This window comes from Heptranchias perlo, chromosome 4, assembly GCF_035084215.1.
Source record: "Heptranchias perlo isolate sHepPer1 chromosome 4, sHepPer1.hap1, whole genome shotgun sequence".
Classification (NCBI taxonomy): Eukaryota; Metazoa; Chordata; class Chondrichthyes; order Hexanchiformes; family Hexanchidae; genus Heptranchias; species Heptranchias perlo.
Window position 1 is genome coordinate 108,580,100 of NC_090328.1, and position 19,233 is coordinate 108,599,332.

At 47.2% G+C, this 19,233-nt stretch overlaps 1 protein-coding gene across 10 annotated transcripts in view; it reads right to left on the reverse strand.

The window, feature by feature from the left end:
* adgrl3.1 (adhesion G protein-coupled receptor L3.1) overlaps nt 1-19,233 on the reverse strand; it is a 602,649-nt gene that overhangs the window by 223,911 nt on the left and 359,505 nt on the right. For all 10 annotated transcript variants that reach the window (XM_067983447.1, XM_067983448.1, XM_067983439.1 and 7 more), the window contains one exon: nt 15,747-15,856. In XM_067983447.1, coding sequence (XP_067839548.1) covers nt 15,747-15,856 — 110 coding nt within the window. The remainder of the gene's footprint in view (nt 1-15,746; nt 15,857-19,233) is intronic.

Here is a 19,233-nt window from a genome sequence, read left to right on the forward strand (position 1 = left end):
AGTAGTAAATGGATTGCTGAATGAAAGCAATACAGCACTGTAGATTTATAGTTGTTCCAAGCTTAACTATCCCTCTTTGGACTCAATAGAAAAGTAACCGTTATGCCTGCAGTGCTAATCTGCAATTTAAACTGAACAGGCCCCTAAATATTGACGTTTGTGTGGCAGTTTGTTGCTAACTGTCCATGGAGTCTCTTTGGCCCACCTTTTCCTCTCTGATGGCTTCAGACAGACTACCCAATTTTACAAGCGAGGCTGAGAAATATATTTCCCCCCCCCCAACCCAAAAAATGACTGGGACACAAGAAAATGTAATTTTGTGTCTCAAAATAAAAATGAGCTGCCAATCAAACATACATGCAAACAAAACCTGCAAGATGCTGGTATTTGAATTTAATGGCTTGATGCATCTCAAGGGTATCTGATCACAGTTATAACATTTACATTCTACAGCTATTAAGGTGGAGTTTCCTCTTCCTCGTGCCTGGGGAACATTTAGTTCTCAGATCCAATGAAGAAGAAAGAGTGGAAACATCAGGTCGCCATTCCCATTGTGTTGTGCTTTTATTCTGGAATTCCAGGGACAAGACCTGACCTCCTGCCTCACTTTGCTCACTGTTCAACCGTTGGGTGCCCCAGTGGAGACGCGCTTGAAGAAACCTGGTGTTAGGGCTTCTGCTGGGGCCACATGGATCAGAGGATCTATGGGAATCTCGGAGGCAGCCTTAAGATTAAACAGGCTTTTCTCATTTTAAAAAAGGACTTGCATTTATATAGCGCCTCCGGACGTTCCAAAGTGCTATACTTCCAAATAAGTTTTTTTTTGGAGTGTAGTCACTGTTGTAATGTAGAAAATATGGCAGCTAATTTGCACACAGCAAGGTCCCACAAACAGCAATGAAATATACGACAAGATCGTTTTTTTAAAGCTGTTGCTTGAGGGATAAATGCTGGCCAGGACGCCAGGAGAACGCCCCTGCTCTTCTTTGAACAGTGCTGAGGCATCTTTTATGTCCACCTAAGAGGGCAGGTTTAACATCTCATCCGAAAGGTGGCAGCTCCTACAGTGCAGCACTTCCTTAGTATTGCACCGAAGTGCCAGCCTAAGTGCTCAAGTCTCTCAAACTAACACCCTCCTTCGATGATCCAAGGGCCTCGGGATTCTCCAGCAACAGCCAGAAGGCCCGAATGCCAGCAGCATAGGGTGCTGTTGCAGGCCTCTCGGTCACACTGCACCCAGCAGGAGAGCCCCAGAGGAAAAATCTACCCTAACATATCCAAGCAAACTGGGGCAGCTTCTGAGAGTATACCAGGCTTTAAACCTCATATCGTGACAGAAAGAAAGAAGCTAATAACACGGTACAAAGAGAAAAGTATTCATTTTTGCCACACAAGTTAGGGTACAACCCAAATGGCAAACTGTCCTGCATTCAGCGGAAGTCTCATGCAGGACAGTGCAACCTCATGCCCTCCTTCCTTTAGATAGTGTTGATTGCCTCAGTGTAAGTCCTGTGCCAGGTCATAGGAAGAGGACCACCAGGGTTTACTATTAACCCAGCAATGTGCCTACCAAGGGTGAACAGCGACCTTGACCTCACCAAGGAAACCACTGGTGAATTATGCTATCTCCAACAACCAGACATTTAACTGAGAAGCAACGTCAATACTATTCTGACAGTAAGGTTAAAGCGACAATGGCACTCAACTTTTTTTCTAGGAGGTTCCTTCCAGGCAATGGCAAAAGACTTGGCAATGATCAGTCAATTTGCAGTTCACCACAGTACGAGTGATATTATGGACTTACTGTTTCGACATGCTACTAAATACATTAAATTTAATGTTAGAGGCAGCAATCACAGTAGGAAAGTCTGACAGGGTACTTTTTACATTTCAAGAGTAGATGCACCCATGTGGCGTTGAAGCAACTAAGCAACATGCCAAGATGGTCATAAGCAAAAAAAATGACTGTACGCACATCCAAATGATGGGCAATTATTACCAAGGAATTATGGGGGAAAAATTGGATAAGGGTCCTTTCTGGGCGATGGTAGCCCCGCGCCTGACGGACCCTATGCAGGCAGCACGTGAAATCTCTGTGCAGCAAGTGCAGCCCTCGCTGCTAAAATTGAGGAAGTTGGAAATGGGGCGTGGACAGCGCACGTCATCAGCAGCCTGCACTACTTAAAGGTGCAGGCACATTTCAAATGGCAGGTACACAGCTAACTAGAAGAAGGGAAATGACCATGACAGTAGCTGCACCAGCAAGAGAGAGGGCTCCATGCTTCTCTGACGATGCTCTGGAGGCCCTGGTGGAAGGAATGGACCAAAGGAGAGCAAACATGTACCTGCAGGGTGGCTGGAGGCCCTCTAGACTACAGCTGCACAGGCAATGGCAGGCTGTGGCGCAGGAGGTGAATGCGAGGAGCACTGCACCACGCATGTGGATGCAGTGCCGGAGGAAGTTTAATGATTTGACACGAGTGGTCAAGGTGAGTGAATGCAAGTGTCAAGTGTCACATCCTACCAACTGCACCACTGCTCCACGCATGATACCTTCCGTCACCCACCCACCAACAAACACTGCCCATCCATACACAATGCTGCATCTCAGCCGCATAGTGCCACATTTGTAGGCTACACAACCACCACTCAAGTCACATAAAGTGGCAGCTATTCAACCATGACAGGCACATCACCCACACACACACTGACACAATGTCCGCTGTCTTGTAGAAGAATGTGGAATATAACACCCAGCAGCAGGAGGGACCCGAGGCTGCACGTCCTCACCCACCGAGAGGAGATGGTGCTGCAGATCATTGGGCAGGACGTCGCAACATGCCGTGCTGGAGGTCCCGGTGAAGGGGGTCTCTGCATATCTAATGCTCCTTCTCCTTTTTCACATCTCCCTCCTCTCATAATCTTTTCTGACTCATGTGCTGCACATGCTGTCAGCACACACCTCTTACTTGCTCCTCTCCCCACTCCACAGCTCAACCCGTTTCCCTTTGTCATTGCAGATACCCAAGAACACGTGGCGGCACCGTCCGAGAGGGAGGAGGAGGAGGAGGGGGACACTGAAGCCACACCGTCACTCGATCTGACACTTGCTTCCGCCAGCTCAGAGACTGACACTGCGCGTTCTTTAGAGGTTAGGTTAGAGGAGGGATCTGCACGTGGTGAGACACCGAGCACAAGTGCACAGGAGCCGGGGTGGAGAGAACGGATATCACAGGGGCCAGCTCGCCGGAGGGCAAGGTCGCTCACTAGTTCTGCTGCAAAGGAGTCAGATGTGGACTTCGATGAGCCAGGCTACAGAAAACGGCTGATGGGCGTGCACCAACAAATGCTCGGGGCACTGGAAAGCCTGCGCACAATGAGAAGAGACAAGGAGGAGTCCAGCTCCAACTTGGCGCAGAGCTTGGAGCCCAGCCTTTCCAACATGGAATGGGTGATCACCTCCATCAGCGCATCTATGGTACCCACCATGATGCAGCGTCTGATGACTGATGTCACAGCATTCATTACAGCACAAATATCTGCCATCCAAGGTCTGACTGCTGCATCTGGAGCTCTGACGGCTCTGGGGACCACTGTGGAACGGGGCTTCCAGGGCATCACAGCACTCCAGCAATCTGTTCTCCAGCGATCGCCAGGATTGCTGTGGTGCTGCCACGGGAGAATGGCATTGGCGCCATGGCAGTCGGACCTGCTCCCACCTCTGCCACTCCGCCAGTGCCCCTGTTGTTGCCTCTCGGCCAGCCAGGCCAGACTGCTGCAGCCTATGCTGAGATGGTGCAGTCTGAAGCCGGGCCCTCCCGGCCCAGAGCTGCTTGAGATCATCCTCCAAGGCCATCTGCATGTTCCTCCATTGAAGGCCAGCAGCCTTCCACCACCCATGCTCCAGCCATTGGGGAAGCACCTTGTAGGAGCACTAGGATAGGTAAAGGCACATGAACAAAAGGCACTAAAGGAATGCACAAGGGTGAATAGTTCTGTTACGTTTGCATATTTTCATTTATTAATCCATAAATGAGAGTTTGATTTTGCATTTGGTGGTGGTTCTTATTCATACAATGAGCTGAGAGGGACACCAATGTGTAATCAGATGGGGGGCAATTTGTTTGTCTTGTGGGAGTGGAAAGGTGGGGAATGTAGGGCTGTTGGTGAGTTGGGGGATGTCGTTCCAATTATTGATAGTGGGCACGGATCAGGCGAGCACGCACAGCCCTTGTAGACACGGCCTGTGGTTCCTGTTGCACCCTTGCGTCTTCCTCCATTTCCCCTTCCGGCGCCACCCCCTCCTCCTGCTCCTGCTCCACCTCTGGCTCAGGATCTTCTCAATCATTGGTGGCAAAGGCTAGTCCCTCATGATGGCGACATTGTGCAGCATGCAGCAGACCACCACGAATCTGCCCACCCGCTCAGGGGACTACTGCAGGGCTCCTCCAGACCGGTATAGGCAGCAGAAGCGTTGCATGAGGAGGCCTATAGTGCACTCCACAATGTTGCGTGTGACAGCATGGCTCTCATTATAGGCTTGCTGTGCACGTGTCCGTGAATTCCTGACCGGTGTCATGAGCCACGTTTGAGGGGATAGCCCTTGTCGCCCAGTAGCCAGCCTTTGACTTGCCGAGTCAGGTGAAAGATAGCTGGCACGTTGGACTGCCGCATGACAAAGGCGTTGTGACTACTCGCAGGGTAGCGGGCATCGACCTCCATGATTCGATGCGTGTGGTCGCACACCAACTGCACGTTGAGTGAGTGGAAGCCCATTCGGTTGACGAAAACAGCCGAGTCGATGTGCGGTGTACGCAGGGCAGTATGCGTGCAATGACACCCTGCACCATGGGGAACCCAGCAATGCAGGCGAACCCTCGTGCTCGCTCGATCTGATCGTCTCTGTTGAGAGGGGAGGTGATGAACCTGTTCCTTTTTAAAATTTGTTCATGGGGTGTGGGCGTCGCTGGCAAGGCCAGCATTTATTGCCCATCCCTAATTGCCCTTGAGAAGGTGGTGGTGAGCCGCCTTCTTGAACCGCTGCAGTCCGTGTGGTGACGGTTCTCCCACAGTGCTGTTAGGAAGGGAGTTCCAGGATTTTGACCCAGCGACAATGAAGGAACGGCGATATATTTCCAAGTCGGGATGGTGTGTGACTTGGAGAGGAACGTGCTGGTGGTGGTGTTCCCATGTGCCTGCTGCTCTTGTCTTTCTTGGTGGTATATTGCGTCTGTGACCTCCCTTATGCAGCAGTGCACTGCATACTGCGAGATGTTGCACATGTCGCCAGCAGAGGCCTGAAATGATCCTGAGCCGTAGAAATTCAGCGCCATGGTGACCTTCACAGCCACAGGCACCCTGCTGTGAGGCTGCAGTTGTGGCCGCACTAGTTGACAGATCTCGGTCACGGCTTCCTTGGTGAACCTCAGGCGTCGGATGCAATCCTCCTCGGTCATGTTGAGGTAAGAGAATTGATCCCGGAAGGCCCTCATTGGGTAGGGCCTCCTGCGCCTCCTCGTCCTCCGTCTCCTCGCAGCTTGACCTGCTGGGCGTGGCCTCGCTGCATCCTCCCAGTCATGCTCAATGCGCAGCGGGAGCCCTAGCAGACCGCCCACGGTTGGCAGGAAGGTTGTTCCACCAGGGTTGTAACTTTCCGACCCGTAAGGCAGTACCTGCCAAAGCACTCTCAAAAGTAGTCTAGGAACTCTCAATAAGAACAGGGAGCTTCAAAAAACACTTCCTACTCCTCCAGCACCCAGAAGCAATAATCCTGCAACACCTGCATGGTCCCTTTAAATAGTGGTGGTGGGGGGTCCTTCAGGCACTGTAAGAAAAGTTTAGATGGTCGGGGATAAGACTGTGCGTTGAGTTGAGCGTTAAGGTTGAAAATTGTGTGTATCACTTTAAATCAGCGTTGCACACTGATTGCACGCATTTTCTCCTACTTTACATGCTTCCAGCATCCGGTATTTGCGCATGTGCTAACTCCTATACCAAAATGGCGTCTGGAGCACGTCACGCAGGAAACGTGCATGCACATCCAAGACGCCATCTTGGATGTCGGACAGGTATGTAGCGCCGAAACAACGCGTTAAACACGGCCCAATTTAGCACCCTATGCATTTAAGTGTCCAGTTCCTACAGTGTCCCCATAAAACCCATATCTTAAGGGAATTGTGGGTGATAACAATGAACAGTTGGTTCCTCAAAGATATGAATTACCACTTAAAAAACCCAGTGTGCGAGACTGCTGCAAAACCCCTACACACCTGACCAAACAGTCCACAATGAAACACAATGAAGCGGGAGCTCTCGCAAGAACAGGAAGTCCCACTATAGTACGTAGTGGCTGGGATTACTGTTGTGGGATCCAGGTGCTGGGGAGAGGAATCCCGATCGAGTCTATTAGCAGCTGAACTCAAGTAGGAATGTGGAAGGGGAGACGAATGCATGGCAATAGGAGATGGCAATCAAGGGAGGGAAAGCATGGCAGTGTGCATGAATAGATGGCAATGAAAGGGATCAATGAAAAACAAATGCATGGCAATGAAGGGAAAATGGATGGTAATGAGAGAGAGAGGGAAGAGGGCAGAAGCCGAGAGTAGTGCTTTGGGGTGGGGGAGGAAGAAGAATGCCAACATTAACTGAGGGAAAGTAGGGAGAGACAAGGGTGGGGGGGTGGAAGATTTCTATCAGAGTTGGAGGGTCTGGAGAAGTGGGAGAAAAATGCCCAATTAAGGAAGGAGGAGAAGAGTGTCAGTATGAAGTGGGAGGGCAGGAAGAGCAGAAAGTGTCTCCGTGAAAGGGTAGGGGGTGCCATTTCCCTGAGAACTGGGTCTTTGGAGAACTGGGGTGGTAGGGGTTGGATGTGGGGGAGTGGCTGTTGAAGTAACCCTTGAGTATTTGATGATCTGATTTGTTTGCTGAAAATCCAAATGTCATTTTAGTGTTTTTTTTAAAGATTAAATATTTATTCATTGTGAAGTATAAAAGTGCTTAGAATTTAATCAGAATGCATCATTTTTAATTCAAAAATGAATCAAAATTTTTCTAGAGCAGCATGCCCTCGAGCTCATTCCAGCAATGCACTATCAATTTTATACCTCCAACATTTGGATTTCTCCTTCAGGCTTTCATGTTGTGTATACCAACTGTTTAAGGTACAGAAGCTGTGTAACTCCATCATAAATTTGTAATCAGAGCCATTCTTCAGGTGCTAGCTTTTTGGAGGCTTGTGCCAGCTTGTCCTTTTAAAGTTGTTGACCTGCTTTGCTAGCTTTCTCGGTTGGCATGTAAACATAAGAACATAAGAAATTGGAGCAGGAGTAGGCCAATCGGCCCCTCGAGCCTGCTCCGCCATTCAATAAGATCATGGCTGATCTGATCCCAACCACAAATCTAAAGAACACAAGAAGTCGGAGCAGGACCCGGCCACATAGCCCCTGGGCCCTCTCCGCCACCCACAGGGCATTGACCGATCCGAACTCAGCTTCATGTCCAATTTCCTGCCCGCTCCCCATAACCCCTAATTCCCTTTACTTCTAGGAAACTGTCGATTTCTGTTTTAAATTTATCTAATGATGTAGCTTCCACAGCTTCCTGGGGCAGCAAATTCCACAGACCTACCACCCTCTGAGTGAAGAAGTTTCTCCTCATCTCAGTTTTGAAAGAGCAGCCCCTTATTCTAAGATTATGCCCCCTAGTTCTAGTTTCACCCATCTTTGGGAACATCCTTACTGCATCCACCCGATCAAGACCCTTCACAATCTTATATGTTTCAATAAGATCGCCTCTCATTCTTCTGAACTCCAATGAGTAGAGTCCCAATCTACTCAACCTCTCCTCATATGTCCGCCCCCTCATCCCCGGGATTAACCGAGTGAACCTTCTTTGTACTGCCTCGAGAGCAAGTATGTCTTTTCTTAAGTATGGAGACCAAAACTGTATGCAGTATTCCAGGTGCGGTCTCACCAATACCTTATATAACTGCAGCAATACCTCCTTGTTTTTATATTCTATCCCCCAAGCAATAAAAGCTAACATTCCGTTGGCTTTCTTGATCTCCTGCTGCACCTGCATACCAACTTTTTGATTTTCTTGCACTAGGACCCCCAGATCCCTTTGTACTGCAGTACTTTCCAGTCTCTCGCTATTAAGAAAATGGCGAGAGACTGTTTCAGTTCACACAGCACTATGGGTGTACCTGTGAGTTTTACTGTACCAGACATGTAAACAACATGTCTGGTACAGTAAAACTCACAGGTACACCCATAGTGCTGTGTGAACTGAAACAGATGAATTACTCATTTCAATATTTCTAGCTCTGCTCCATGTTGGGACCTCTGCCCACTCTCTCACCTGCCTTGACAGCACCTTCATAGTTGTCACAGCTATCATCATTACCGCAACATGTGCTTGCAGGGTAGTGCAAGCACATTTTTAGGTTAGCCTTTGAATGGTTCTTAATACGTCAAGAAACTGATACGGAACTTTATTCGAGCATCTTCCCTTCTGCACGACCTCTCTGGCATGCATCATAAAATGAAAACCAATTTTCTGTTGGCGCACTGCATGATTATACCTACGTACATAATGAATATTGGATCAGTGCAATGTACAAAAAAATTGTGAACAATACTTTCCTGTATAGATCAGGAGCCTGCAGTGAAAGGGAGTGATTTAGCTGCAGCATCACAAGCTGGTTACTTGCATGTATCACCAATCTATGTTAATTAATGTTTCTGCCACTTCTGCAGTTGGAGAAATGAAAAGGAATAGAAATGTTGTTGACATGTGAAATGTAAAATCATGATTGAGGGAGCCCACCACTGCTGTGATCTTTGCTGCTGCATATTTACTTTTAAATCTTTGGGCTGAAGCAGATCGATGACAGCTTGAACTGACATGTGCAATGGGTCACTTTGAAGCTACCAGAGCTAGATCGGGTTGGAGGGGGGGATGGGCAGAGGGTTGGGGAATGACGAATGAAGCTATGCTGGTAGTAGATAAGAAGAACTAACATTCGCCTTCCTTTAAGACACACCTAAAAAGGATTTTATATCTTAGACCACTCAAAGTCTCAGCTACTTCCAAATCTACTAGTCTGCATATTCAGTGCTATAGCTTTGCTGAATTTTAATTTGCAGAAAAATAATCAGTACTTAAAACAATAATTAGTTGTTTCCATATGAAGTCATTATGGTTTGATTAGAATGTAACCCATAGTTTATTAAAGCCTGTTGTCATCACAACCCTTCTCAGAATATGCCAGGTATGGTGCCGACAGCATTACACTGATTGCTTGTGGTTAAACTGATTTTTTTCTAAATGGATTTAAAATTTTACTTCTCCCAACACCAATTTCTCATCTTCCTGCACTAATCAAGTATGGCAGCTATCCAATACCTCACCTTCAGTGGCCATTCATAGAATCATGGAATGGTACAGCACAGAAACAGACGGTTAAACCCATCGAGTTTGCACCAGTGTTTTTCTCCACGACTCTCCTGCTTGCTCCCCACAGCCTTCAATGATTCTCCATTTCAAGCAATTATCTAATTCCCTTTTAAAAGTACCTGTGTATTCTGCTTCAACAATTGTTTGTGGCAGAGAATTCAACATTCCGACCACCCACTTTTCTTTTCTTAACTTCCCCATCCATACTTGGTTATATTCGTGCCCTTTCGAAACTTTCTTGCCAACCAGTGAAAACAATCCATCACTATTTACTCTGCCATAACCCTTTATCAGCGGTTATTCCTTAACCTTCTCAGCTCCAGAGAAAAAAAGCTCCAACTCAAGTCTCTCTTCAGAACTTTAAACCCTCACCCCTGGTAACATCCTAATGAATTCATGTGCATCTTTTCCATTGCTTTTATGTCCTTCCTACAATGAGGTGTCTAAAACAATATGCCAAATGCATTACTTCCTTTTGTTATCTTGATCTCTGGATACAAAACCAAATATTCTATTTGACTTTTTTATGGCCTTATCGACTTGCCCTGATACTTTTAACAACCTGTGCATTTTAACACCAAGGTCCCTCTGCTCCTCTATTACAATTGAAATCTTACAATTTAAGATGTATTTCCTTCCCATTTTATTGTTCTCAGGGTGTAGCTGATGCTGGAAAGGTGGCATTTATTGCTTAAACCCAGCTGCCCCGAGGAAGTGGTGGTGGGCCACTTTCATGAACAGCTGGAGTTCTTGTGGTGCTGATGATTCCACTATTCTTACTGTCAAAATATATTACTTCTCATTCCTCACACTGAGCTGCAACTGCTACCTATCTGTCCATCTTGCAAGCCTCTCTATGTCCTCCTGCAGTCTTTCATAGTCCTTGTCACAATGTGTCATTCCAGCCTCCTCCCCCCCCTCCCTCCCATCAGCAAATTTCAATATTGTTCCCTAAATTCCTCAGTCCAGATCATTTATTTTACATTGTTATTATTTTATTCAGTGGGCATCGACAGGGCACTTGTCCGTTAGGGGGAGGATGCATCATAGACAGTCTTCTCCGAATCCGACATCCACACATACCGAGTTCCCAGCAAGAGTCAATGGATAGCTGGAGCAACATCCCCGAGTTATTTACCCTCACTCTAGTCCAGGGTTATTGATGCAAATTGTAGCACCCCTACAGCCAATAAATTCAGCTAATATAGCAGAGACTGAACCTGGGACCATCCAGCTCTGTATGGCAGAGTTTCAAAACTGGGTAAGGCAACTACCAAGCAGATCATTACAAGCTATTCATTAAGTCTCCTCATTCATTTCTATATTTTTATAAAAATTGCTTCAAATTGAGATGCTGTTGGCAGCAGAGGCTAAGTACCTTAAAATTATTTCTAGTTGGGGCATCTTACCATTTTCTTGAGTTTTTGAAAATCTCAATGCAAAACAATTCAAAGCAAGAGAGGTGTAACCTTACATGGTATCCGATTCAGGTAGTTAAAGAATCATACCTTTCAGCCAACGTTCGAGACTCTTCCATCACCATCCCTGAGTATCGCCTGTCCCACCGGCAAGACAGACCCACCAGAGGTGGCGGTACAGTGATATACAGTCAGGAGGGAGTGGCCCTGGGAGTCCTCAACATTGACTCTGGACCCCATGAAATCTCATGGCATCAGGTCAAACATGGGCAAGGAAACCTCCTGCTGATTACCACCTACCGTCCTCCCTCAGCTGATGAATCAGTCCTCCTCCATGTTGAACACCACTTGGAGGAAGCACTGAGGGTAGCAAGGGCACAGAATGTACTCTGGTTGGGGGACTCAAATGTCCATCACCAAGATTGGCTCGGTAGCACCACGACTGACCGAGCTGGTCGAGTCCTGAAGGACACAGCTGCCAGACTGGGCCTGCGGCAGGTGGTGAGCAAACCAACACGAGTGAAAAACTTACTTGACCTCGTCCTCACCAATCTACCTGTCACAAATGCATCTGTCCATGACAGCATTGGCAGGAGTGACCACTGCACAGTCCTCGTGGAGACGAAGTCCCGTCTTCACACTGAGGACACCATCCAACGTGTTGTGTGGCACTACCACTGTACTAAATGGGATACATGATGTGGAGATGCCGGTGATGGACTGGGGTTGACAATTGTAAACAATTTTACAACACCAAGTTATAGTCCAGCAATTTTATTTTAAATTCACAAGCTTTCGGAGATTTTCTCCTTCCTCAGGCAAATGAAGGAGAAAATCTCCGAAAGCTTGTGAATTTAAAATAAAATTGCTGGACTATAACTTGGTGTTGTAAAATTGTTTACAATTGTTCTAAATGGGATAGATTCAGAATAGATCTAGCAGCTCAAAACTGGGCAACCATGAGGCGCTGTGAGCCATCAGCAGCAGCAGAATTGTATTCCAGCACAATCTGCAAACCTCATGGCCCGGCATATTCCTCACTCTACCATTACCAACAAGCCAGGGGATCAACGCTGGTTCAATGAGGAGTGTAGAAGAGCATGCCAGGAGCAGCACCAGGCATACCGAAAAATGAGGTGCCAACCTGGTGAAGCTACAACTCAGAACTACATGCATGCTAAACAGTGGAAGCAACATGCTATAGACAGAGCTAAGCGATTCCACAACCAATGGATCAGATCAAAGCTCTGCAGTCCTGCCACATCCAGTCGTTAATGGTGGTGGACAATTAAACAACGAACAGGAGGAGGAGGCTCTGCAAACATTCTCAATCATGGCAGAGTCCAGCATGTGAGTGCAAAAGACAAGGCTGAAGCGTTTGCAACCATCTTCAGCCAGAACTGCCGAGCGGATGATCCATCTCAGCCTCCTCCCGATATCCCCACCATCACAGAAGCCAGTCTTCAGCCAATTCGATTCACTCCACGTGATATCAAGAAACGGCTGAGTGTACTGGATACAGCAAAGGCAATAGGCCCCGACAACATCCCAGCTGTAGTGCTGAAGACTTGTGTTCCAGAATTAGCCCAGGTATGTCCTGTCCACAAAAAGCAGGACAAATCCAATCCGGCCAATTACCGCCCCATCAGTCTACTCTCGATCATCAGCAAAGTGATGGAAGGTGTCGTCGACAGTGCTATCAAGCGGCACTTACTCACCAATAACCTGCTCACCGATGCTCAGTTTGGGTTCCACCAGGACCACTCGGCTCCAGACCTCATTACAGCCTTGGTCCAAACATGGACAAAAGAGCTGAATTCCAGAGGTGAGGTGAGAGTGACTGCCCTTGACATCAAGGCAGCATTTGACCGAGTGTGGCACCAAGGAGCCCTAGTAAAATTGAAGTCAATGGGAATCAGGGGGAAAACTCTCCAGTGGCTGGAGTCATACCTAGCACAAAGGAAGATGGTAATGGTTGTTGGAGGCCAATCATCTCAGCCCCAGGACATTGCTGCAGGAGTTCCTCAGGGCAGTGTCCTAGGCCCAACCATCTTCAGTTGCTTCATCAATGACCTTCCCTCCATCATAAGGTCAGAAATGGGGACGTTCGCTGATGATTGCACAGTGTTCAGTTCCATTCGCAACCTCTCAAATAATGAAGCAGTCCGAGCCCGCATGCAGCAAGACCTGGACAATATCCAGGCTTGGGCTCATAAGTGGCAAGTAACATTCGCGCCACACAAGTGCCAGGCAATGACCATCTCCAACAAGAGTCTAACCACCTCCCCTTGACATTCAACGGCATTACCATCGCCGAATCCCCCACCATTAACATCCTGGGGATCACCATTGACCAGAAACTTAACTGGACCAGCCATATAAATACTGTGACTACAAGAGCAGGTCAGAGGCTGGGTATTCTGTGGCAAGTGACTCACCTCCTGACTCCCCAAAGCCTTTCCACCATCTACAAGGCACAAGTCAGCAGTGTGATGGAATACTCTCCACTTGCCTGGATGAGTGCAGCTCCAACAACTCTCAAGAAGCTCAAAACCATCCAGGACAAAGCAGCCCGCTTGATTGGCACCCCATCCACCACCCTAAACATTCACTCACTTCACCACCGGCACACAGTGGCTGCAGTGTGCACCATCCACAGGAGCAATTCGCCAAGGCTTCTTCGACAGCACCTCTCAAACCCGCGACCTCAACCACCTAGAAGGACAAGAGCAGCAGGTACATAGGAACACCACCTGCATGTTCCCCTCCAAGTCACACACCATCCCGACTTGGAAATATATCGCCGTTCCTTCATCGTCGCTGGGTCAAAATCCTGGAACTCCCTTCCGAACAGCACTGTGGGAGAACCTTCACCACACGGACTGCAGCAGTTCAAGAAGGCGGCTCACCACCACCCTCTCAAGGGCAATTAGGGATGGTCAATAAATGCCGGCCTCGCCAGCGACGCCCACATCCCATGAACGAATAAATAAAAATTATTACAGGTGTTGAGGGAATGCAAGTGGACTGTTTGAGGTGATGGGATAGCCTAGAACTTGGGGCCACCCACAAGAACTGAGAAAGCAGGTAGTGAAGATGGCAGTCAGTATTTGCAGATGTCCCATTTCTCAGATGGCGACTGACCAATGGAAGAGGATTCCGGAGATGGTAGTTGAGACCGACTCCTGACTTAAGAAGGACCTTTATAAAACGAGGTGATTGCAGCACATGGAAAGTAAGACGAATTATTCATTAAAATAATAAGCATTTGGGGCCTCCTGGGATTTGCGAGATCATCTATGAGGGGTCAAAGAGGAATTTTTGGCAGAGGACTCCTGAATTTGCAGCAGATCTCTGATTTTGGTCTCTCCCAGGAGGTGGGAGGGAGGGAGTACTGACTGGTCCATGGGCATGAGATCCATCAGAAAAGTTGGGACAAGCACATATCAGCCTGACTATCTTTTCTCACCCTAGGTAAATCACAGAGCAATGTTCCATCACATCCTCAGACACATTACATTCTGTTCTGTTCTCCTTTGAAGGACCACGTGAAATATTACCCCAGCTCCTTGAAGGCATAATCTACTGGTTAACTAGGACACTCAACCTCATATTGTTGAACCACTACTGTCCTTCACAGTGCAATAAACATCAATTAAAGATCTCAGAATACATGCAAAGTGTTCTTCTATTTTATGGATATATAATTGGTTTCTCAAGATTGCTATAAATTGATAAAACAAACAGGTATCTTTTCGTAGCAGAATTAATCATTTATAGAGCCATGTTAAACTAATTACCGTCACATCTTCCACTTGTGCATCAGGATTCCTGTTTAGCATGTGCTGTCAGCAATCATGTCAGGAGCCTGGGAATAGCCAGCCATCCCAACAGGAGGTGGCAGATCAAATCATTATCGCGTCAAATCAGAATTGATTTCTCAAAAATACACACACACACACACAAACAAACAAACAAACAAACAAACACACACCTCCACAGGTGAGACATTCAAAATCAGACAACAAATATTGGGAAGCTGGAACTCCTAGTGATGGAATGAAACAAAGGGATTTTTCAGTTGCTGTAAAACCAATTTAGGGATGAATGAAACAGACAAGTAGTGCATTTTTCGTCATTAATTTCCTGGTATATTTAGTTTCAATTTGTCCAAGACACCATGTGACATTTTTTATTCAATGGCTATTCTCATTGGATAGAGTTGGAAAACAACATTGAATCTGCCTACGGGCTAACTCATTCATTTAGTAAATACTGACACCATGATCAGCACTGCAGAATAAATATTTTTTTAATGGTAGCTCAGAATTCAAGAAGCCTGATGAGATTGCTTAACAAGCGCACTCTTTTTTTTAAAAACATAGAAAGGTATAAAGGCTCTGAGTACACAGTGCAGCAACCTCATTGTAAAAATTTAAAAATTCTTTGCAGAGTTGTGCTGCCCAGTAAATCATGCTGCTCAGTTCTCAAATTTCAATATCACAGTTACGGCGAGATACAAGGGTTGAACAGATCAATTGGTCTGGATAAAAAAAACACAGGCGCATATCACTGCAATTCTGAGATGTGTACTTGAAGTGCACTCCTACCTCCTTGATAATTTTTTTTTTAATAATTGCAGTTTTATGAAAAATGGCAGCAGAGTTGAGTAGTCAATTCACAAAAGGTGTGTGTCTCAATCTGCAGTGTCATTGCACTGTGCGACGTACAATGCTGTAGCATGGACTTTTATTTCACTGTATGTTCCAAGGAAAGCATACAACTCTACACAACAATTTGTGGTGACATTTTGGAGAAAAACAAAACAGAATGTTCAATTAGAGAAAGTGCCAAACACAAGAGCACACTTACTGTAAGGAACACATTCATACTGAACTTCCAGGTACTTGTAGGTTCCTGGGCAAGGATCTGGAAACACATCAGGTCCGGCTACAACTGCGCATTGAGTACGGTTATTACACCTGGAAAAGAAAGAAAGAATCCATTGTTAACAATGCCGTCAAATAATTCCAGTATTGCAGCATATTCTTCAATCCCAAGGCCCAGTCACAAATACAGGAAACAGGAGGAGTACTCCCTATCCCTGACAGAAAATAATTTGGCTCCAACAAGTATAAGCCACCTGAATACTGTTGTATTGCCTATTTGAAGGCAGTATTGGAAAGGTATGTTTTTTTTTATTCGTTCACGGGATGTGGGCGTCGCTGGCAAGGCCGGCATTTATTGCCCATCCCTAATTGCCCTCGAGAAGGTGGTGGTGAGCCGCCTTCTTGAGCCGCTGCAGTCCGTGTGGTGACGGTTCTCCCACAGTGCTGTTCGGGAGTTCCCAGATTTTGACCCAGCGACAATGAAGGAACGGCGATATATTTCCAAGTCGGGATGGTGTGTGACTTGGAGGGGAACGTGCAGGTGGTGTTGTTCCCATGCGCCTGCTGCCCTTGTCCTTCTAGGTGGTAGAGGTCGCGGGTTTGGGAGGTGCTGTCGAAGAAGCCTTGGCGAGTTGCTGCAGTGCATCCTGTGGATGGTGCACACTGCAGCCACAGTGCGCCGGTGGTGAAGGGAGTGAATGTTTAGGGTGGTGGATGGGGTGCCAATCAAGTGGGCTGCTTTATCTTGGATGGTGTCGAGCTTCTTGAGTGTTGTTGGAGCTGCACTCATCCAGGCAAGTGGAGAGTATTCCATCACACTCCTGACTTGTGCCTTGTAGATGGTGGAAAGGCTTTGGGGAGTCAGGAGGTGAGTCACTCGCCGCAGAATACCCAGCCTCTGACCTGCTCTCATAGCCACAGTATTTATATGGCTGGTCCAGTTAAGTTTCTGGTCAATGGTGACCCCCAGGATGTTGATGGAGGGGGATTCGGCGATGGTAATGCCGTTGAATGTCAAGGGGAGGTAGTTAGACTCTCTCTTGTTGGAGATGGTCATTGCCTGGCACTTATCTGGCGCGAATGTTACTTGCCACTTATCAGCCCAAGCCTAGATGTTGTCCAGGTCTTGCTGCATGCAGGCTCGGACTGCTTCATTATCCGAGGGGTTGCGAATGGAACTGAACACTGTGCAGTCATCAGCGAACATCCCCATTTCTGACCTTATGATGGAGGGAAGGTCATTGATGAAGCAGCTGAAGATGGTTGGGCCTAGGACACTGCCCTGAGGAACTCCTGCAGCAATGCCCTGGGGCTGAGATGATTGGCCTCCAACAACCACTACCATCTTCCTTTGTGCTAGGTATGACTCCAGCCACTGGAGAGTTTTCCCCCTGATTCCCATTGACTTCAATTTTACTAGGGCTCCTTGGTGCCACACTCGGTCAAATGCTGCCTTGATGTCAAGGGCAGTCACTCTCACCTCACCTCTGGAATTCAGCTCTTTTGTCCATGTTTGGACCAAGGCTGTAATGAGGTCTGGAGCCGAGTGGTCCTGGCGGAACCCAAACTGAGCATCGGTGAGCAGGTTATTGGTGAGTAAGTGCCGCTTGATAGCACTGTCGACGACACCTTCCATCACTTTGCTGATGATCGAGAGTAGACTGATGGGGCGGTAATTGGCCGGATTGGATTTGTCCTGCTTTTTGTGGACAGGACATACCTGGGCAATTTTCCACATTGTCGGGTGGATGCCAGTGTTGTAGCTGTACTGGAACAGCTTGGCTAGAGGCGCAGCTAGTTCTGTTGAGTAATGTACGATCACAAATGCATTCCAAGAAGGTGTGTGTGTGTGGTCTCCATGTGAATTTGAATTTGAGACTGGCACCACTCAGAAGCACAGACACCTGTCCAGTGAGGGGCTGGATACACCTTAGCAATCCACCCACAATCTTTTGTATTTCAAAATAATTCTGCTGGTGCATTAGCTTTCATCAAAGATATATTGCTTCACAGCAAACAGACTTATGCAGGTGAGCAAACAGGTTATAATTAAAGACGCAGCTTGTCCTTAAGATCCCTTTTAAAATCAGTAAGAGGGGGTTCTGTTACCATTAACATGATTTAAAAGAGACGACAGAACTTGAATTTCTGCTGAAATCACCGGTACTAATGTCACTGGAAAACAGAGCCCAGCAGACTAAGTGGTTCAAAGGTCCACTTATACTGCAATTGTAACATGAAGCGATTTCCTCGTCTCCACTACCCAAATATTGCAGTTTGAATCCAGAGTCAGAGTTCAATGTGACTCGGGAGAGAAGTAGTACAAGCTCCCTGGGAGAAGATAGACTCACACCACTTGAGGTTTGACACTGCATGGAGTCCAGCTTTTTTAAAAAATTCGTTCATGGGATGTGGGCGTCGCTGGCGAGGCCGGCATTTATTGCCCGTCCCTAATTGCCCTCGAGAAGGTGGTGGTGAGCCGGCTTCTTGAACCGCTGCAGTCTGTGTGGTGACGGTTCTCACACAGTGCTGTTAGGAAGGGAGTTCCAGGATTTTGACCCAGCGACGATGAAGGAACGGCGATATATTTCCAAGTCGGGATGGTGTGTGACTTGGAGGGGAACGTGCAGGTGGTGTTGTTCCCATGTATCTGCTGCTCTTGTCCTTCTCGGTGGTAGAGGTCACGGGTTTGGGAGGTGCTGTCGAAGAAGCCTTGGCGAGTTGCTGCAGTGCATCCTGTGGATGGTACACACTGCAGCCACGGTGCGCCGGTGGTGATGGGAGTGAATGTTTAGGGTGGTGGATGGGGTGCCAATCAAGTGGGCTGCTTTGTCCTGGATGGTGTCGAGCTTCTTGAGTGTTGTTGGAGCTGCACTCATCCAGAGAAGTAGAGAGTATTCCATCACACTCCTGACTTGTGCCTTGTAGATGGTGGAAAGGTTTTGGGGAGTCAGGAGGTGAGTCACTTGCTGCAGAATACCCAGCCTCTGACCTGCTCTTGTAGCCACAGTATTTACGTGGCTGGTCCAGTTAAGTTTCTGGTCAACAGAGAGCACTCAGAGAAGATCCTTTGGTGATTTAAATGTTAAGAGTGTAGACACTAACCTGTGCTTTCTAAACATTTAGATTTTAGCCGCTGGAAGAGGAGCCCTGCACATGCGTTGAACTGTTAGCAAAGCTCTGTTTGGGCATGAAAATTACAGTTCCAGCCAAACAGGATAAATGGGGCACTGCCTGGCTGGAACCTATACAACAGATGCAGATCTCAGACTGGTAGCTGCAGTATAATGTAGCACAAATTAACAAAACCAACTGAAATAAAAGTTTGATTAACCCAGGGTCTGTGCTGATCTTAAGTGGATAAGTAGCTTTACAGATTCAGGGTACAATTTACATCTACCAGCTAGCTCCTCCCTATATCAGCATTGTACGCTTCGTAAATAGTCATAATTCTGTATTAGTATCTGATT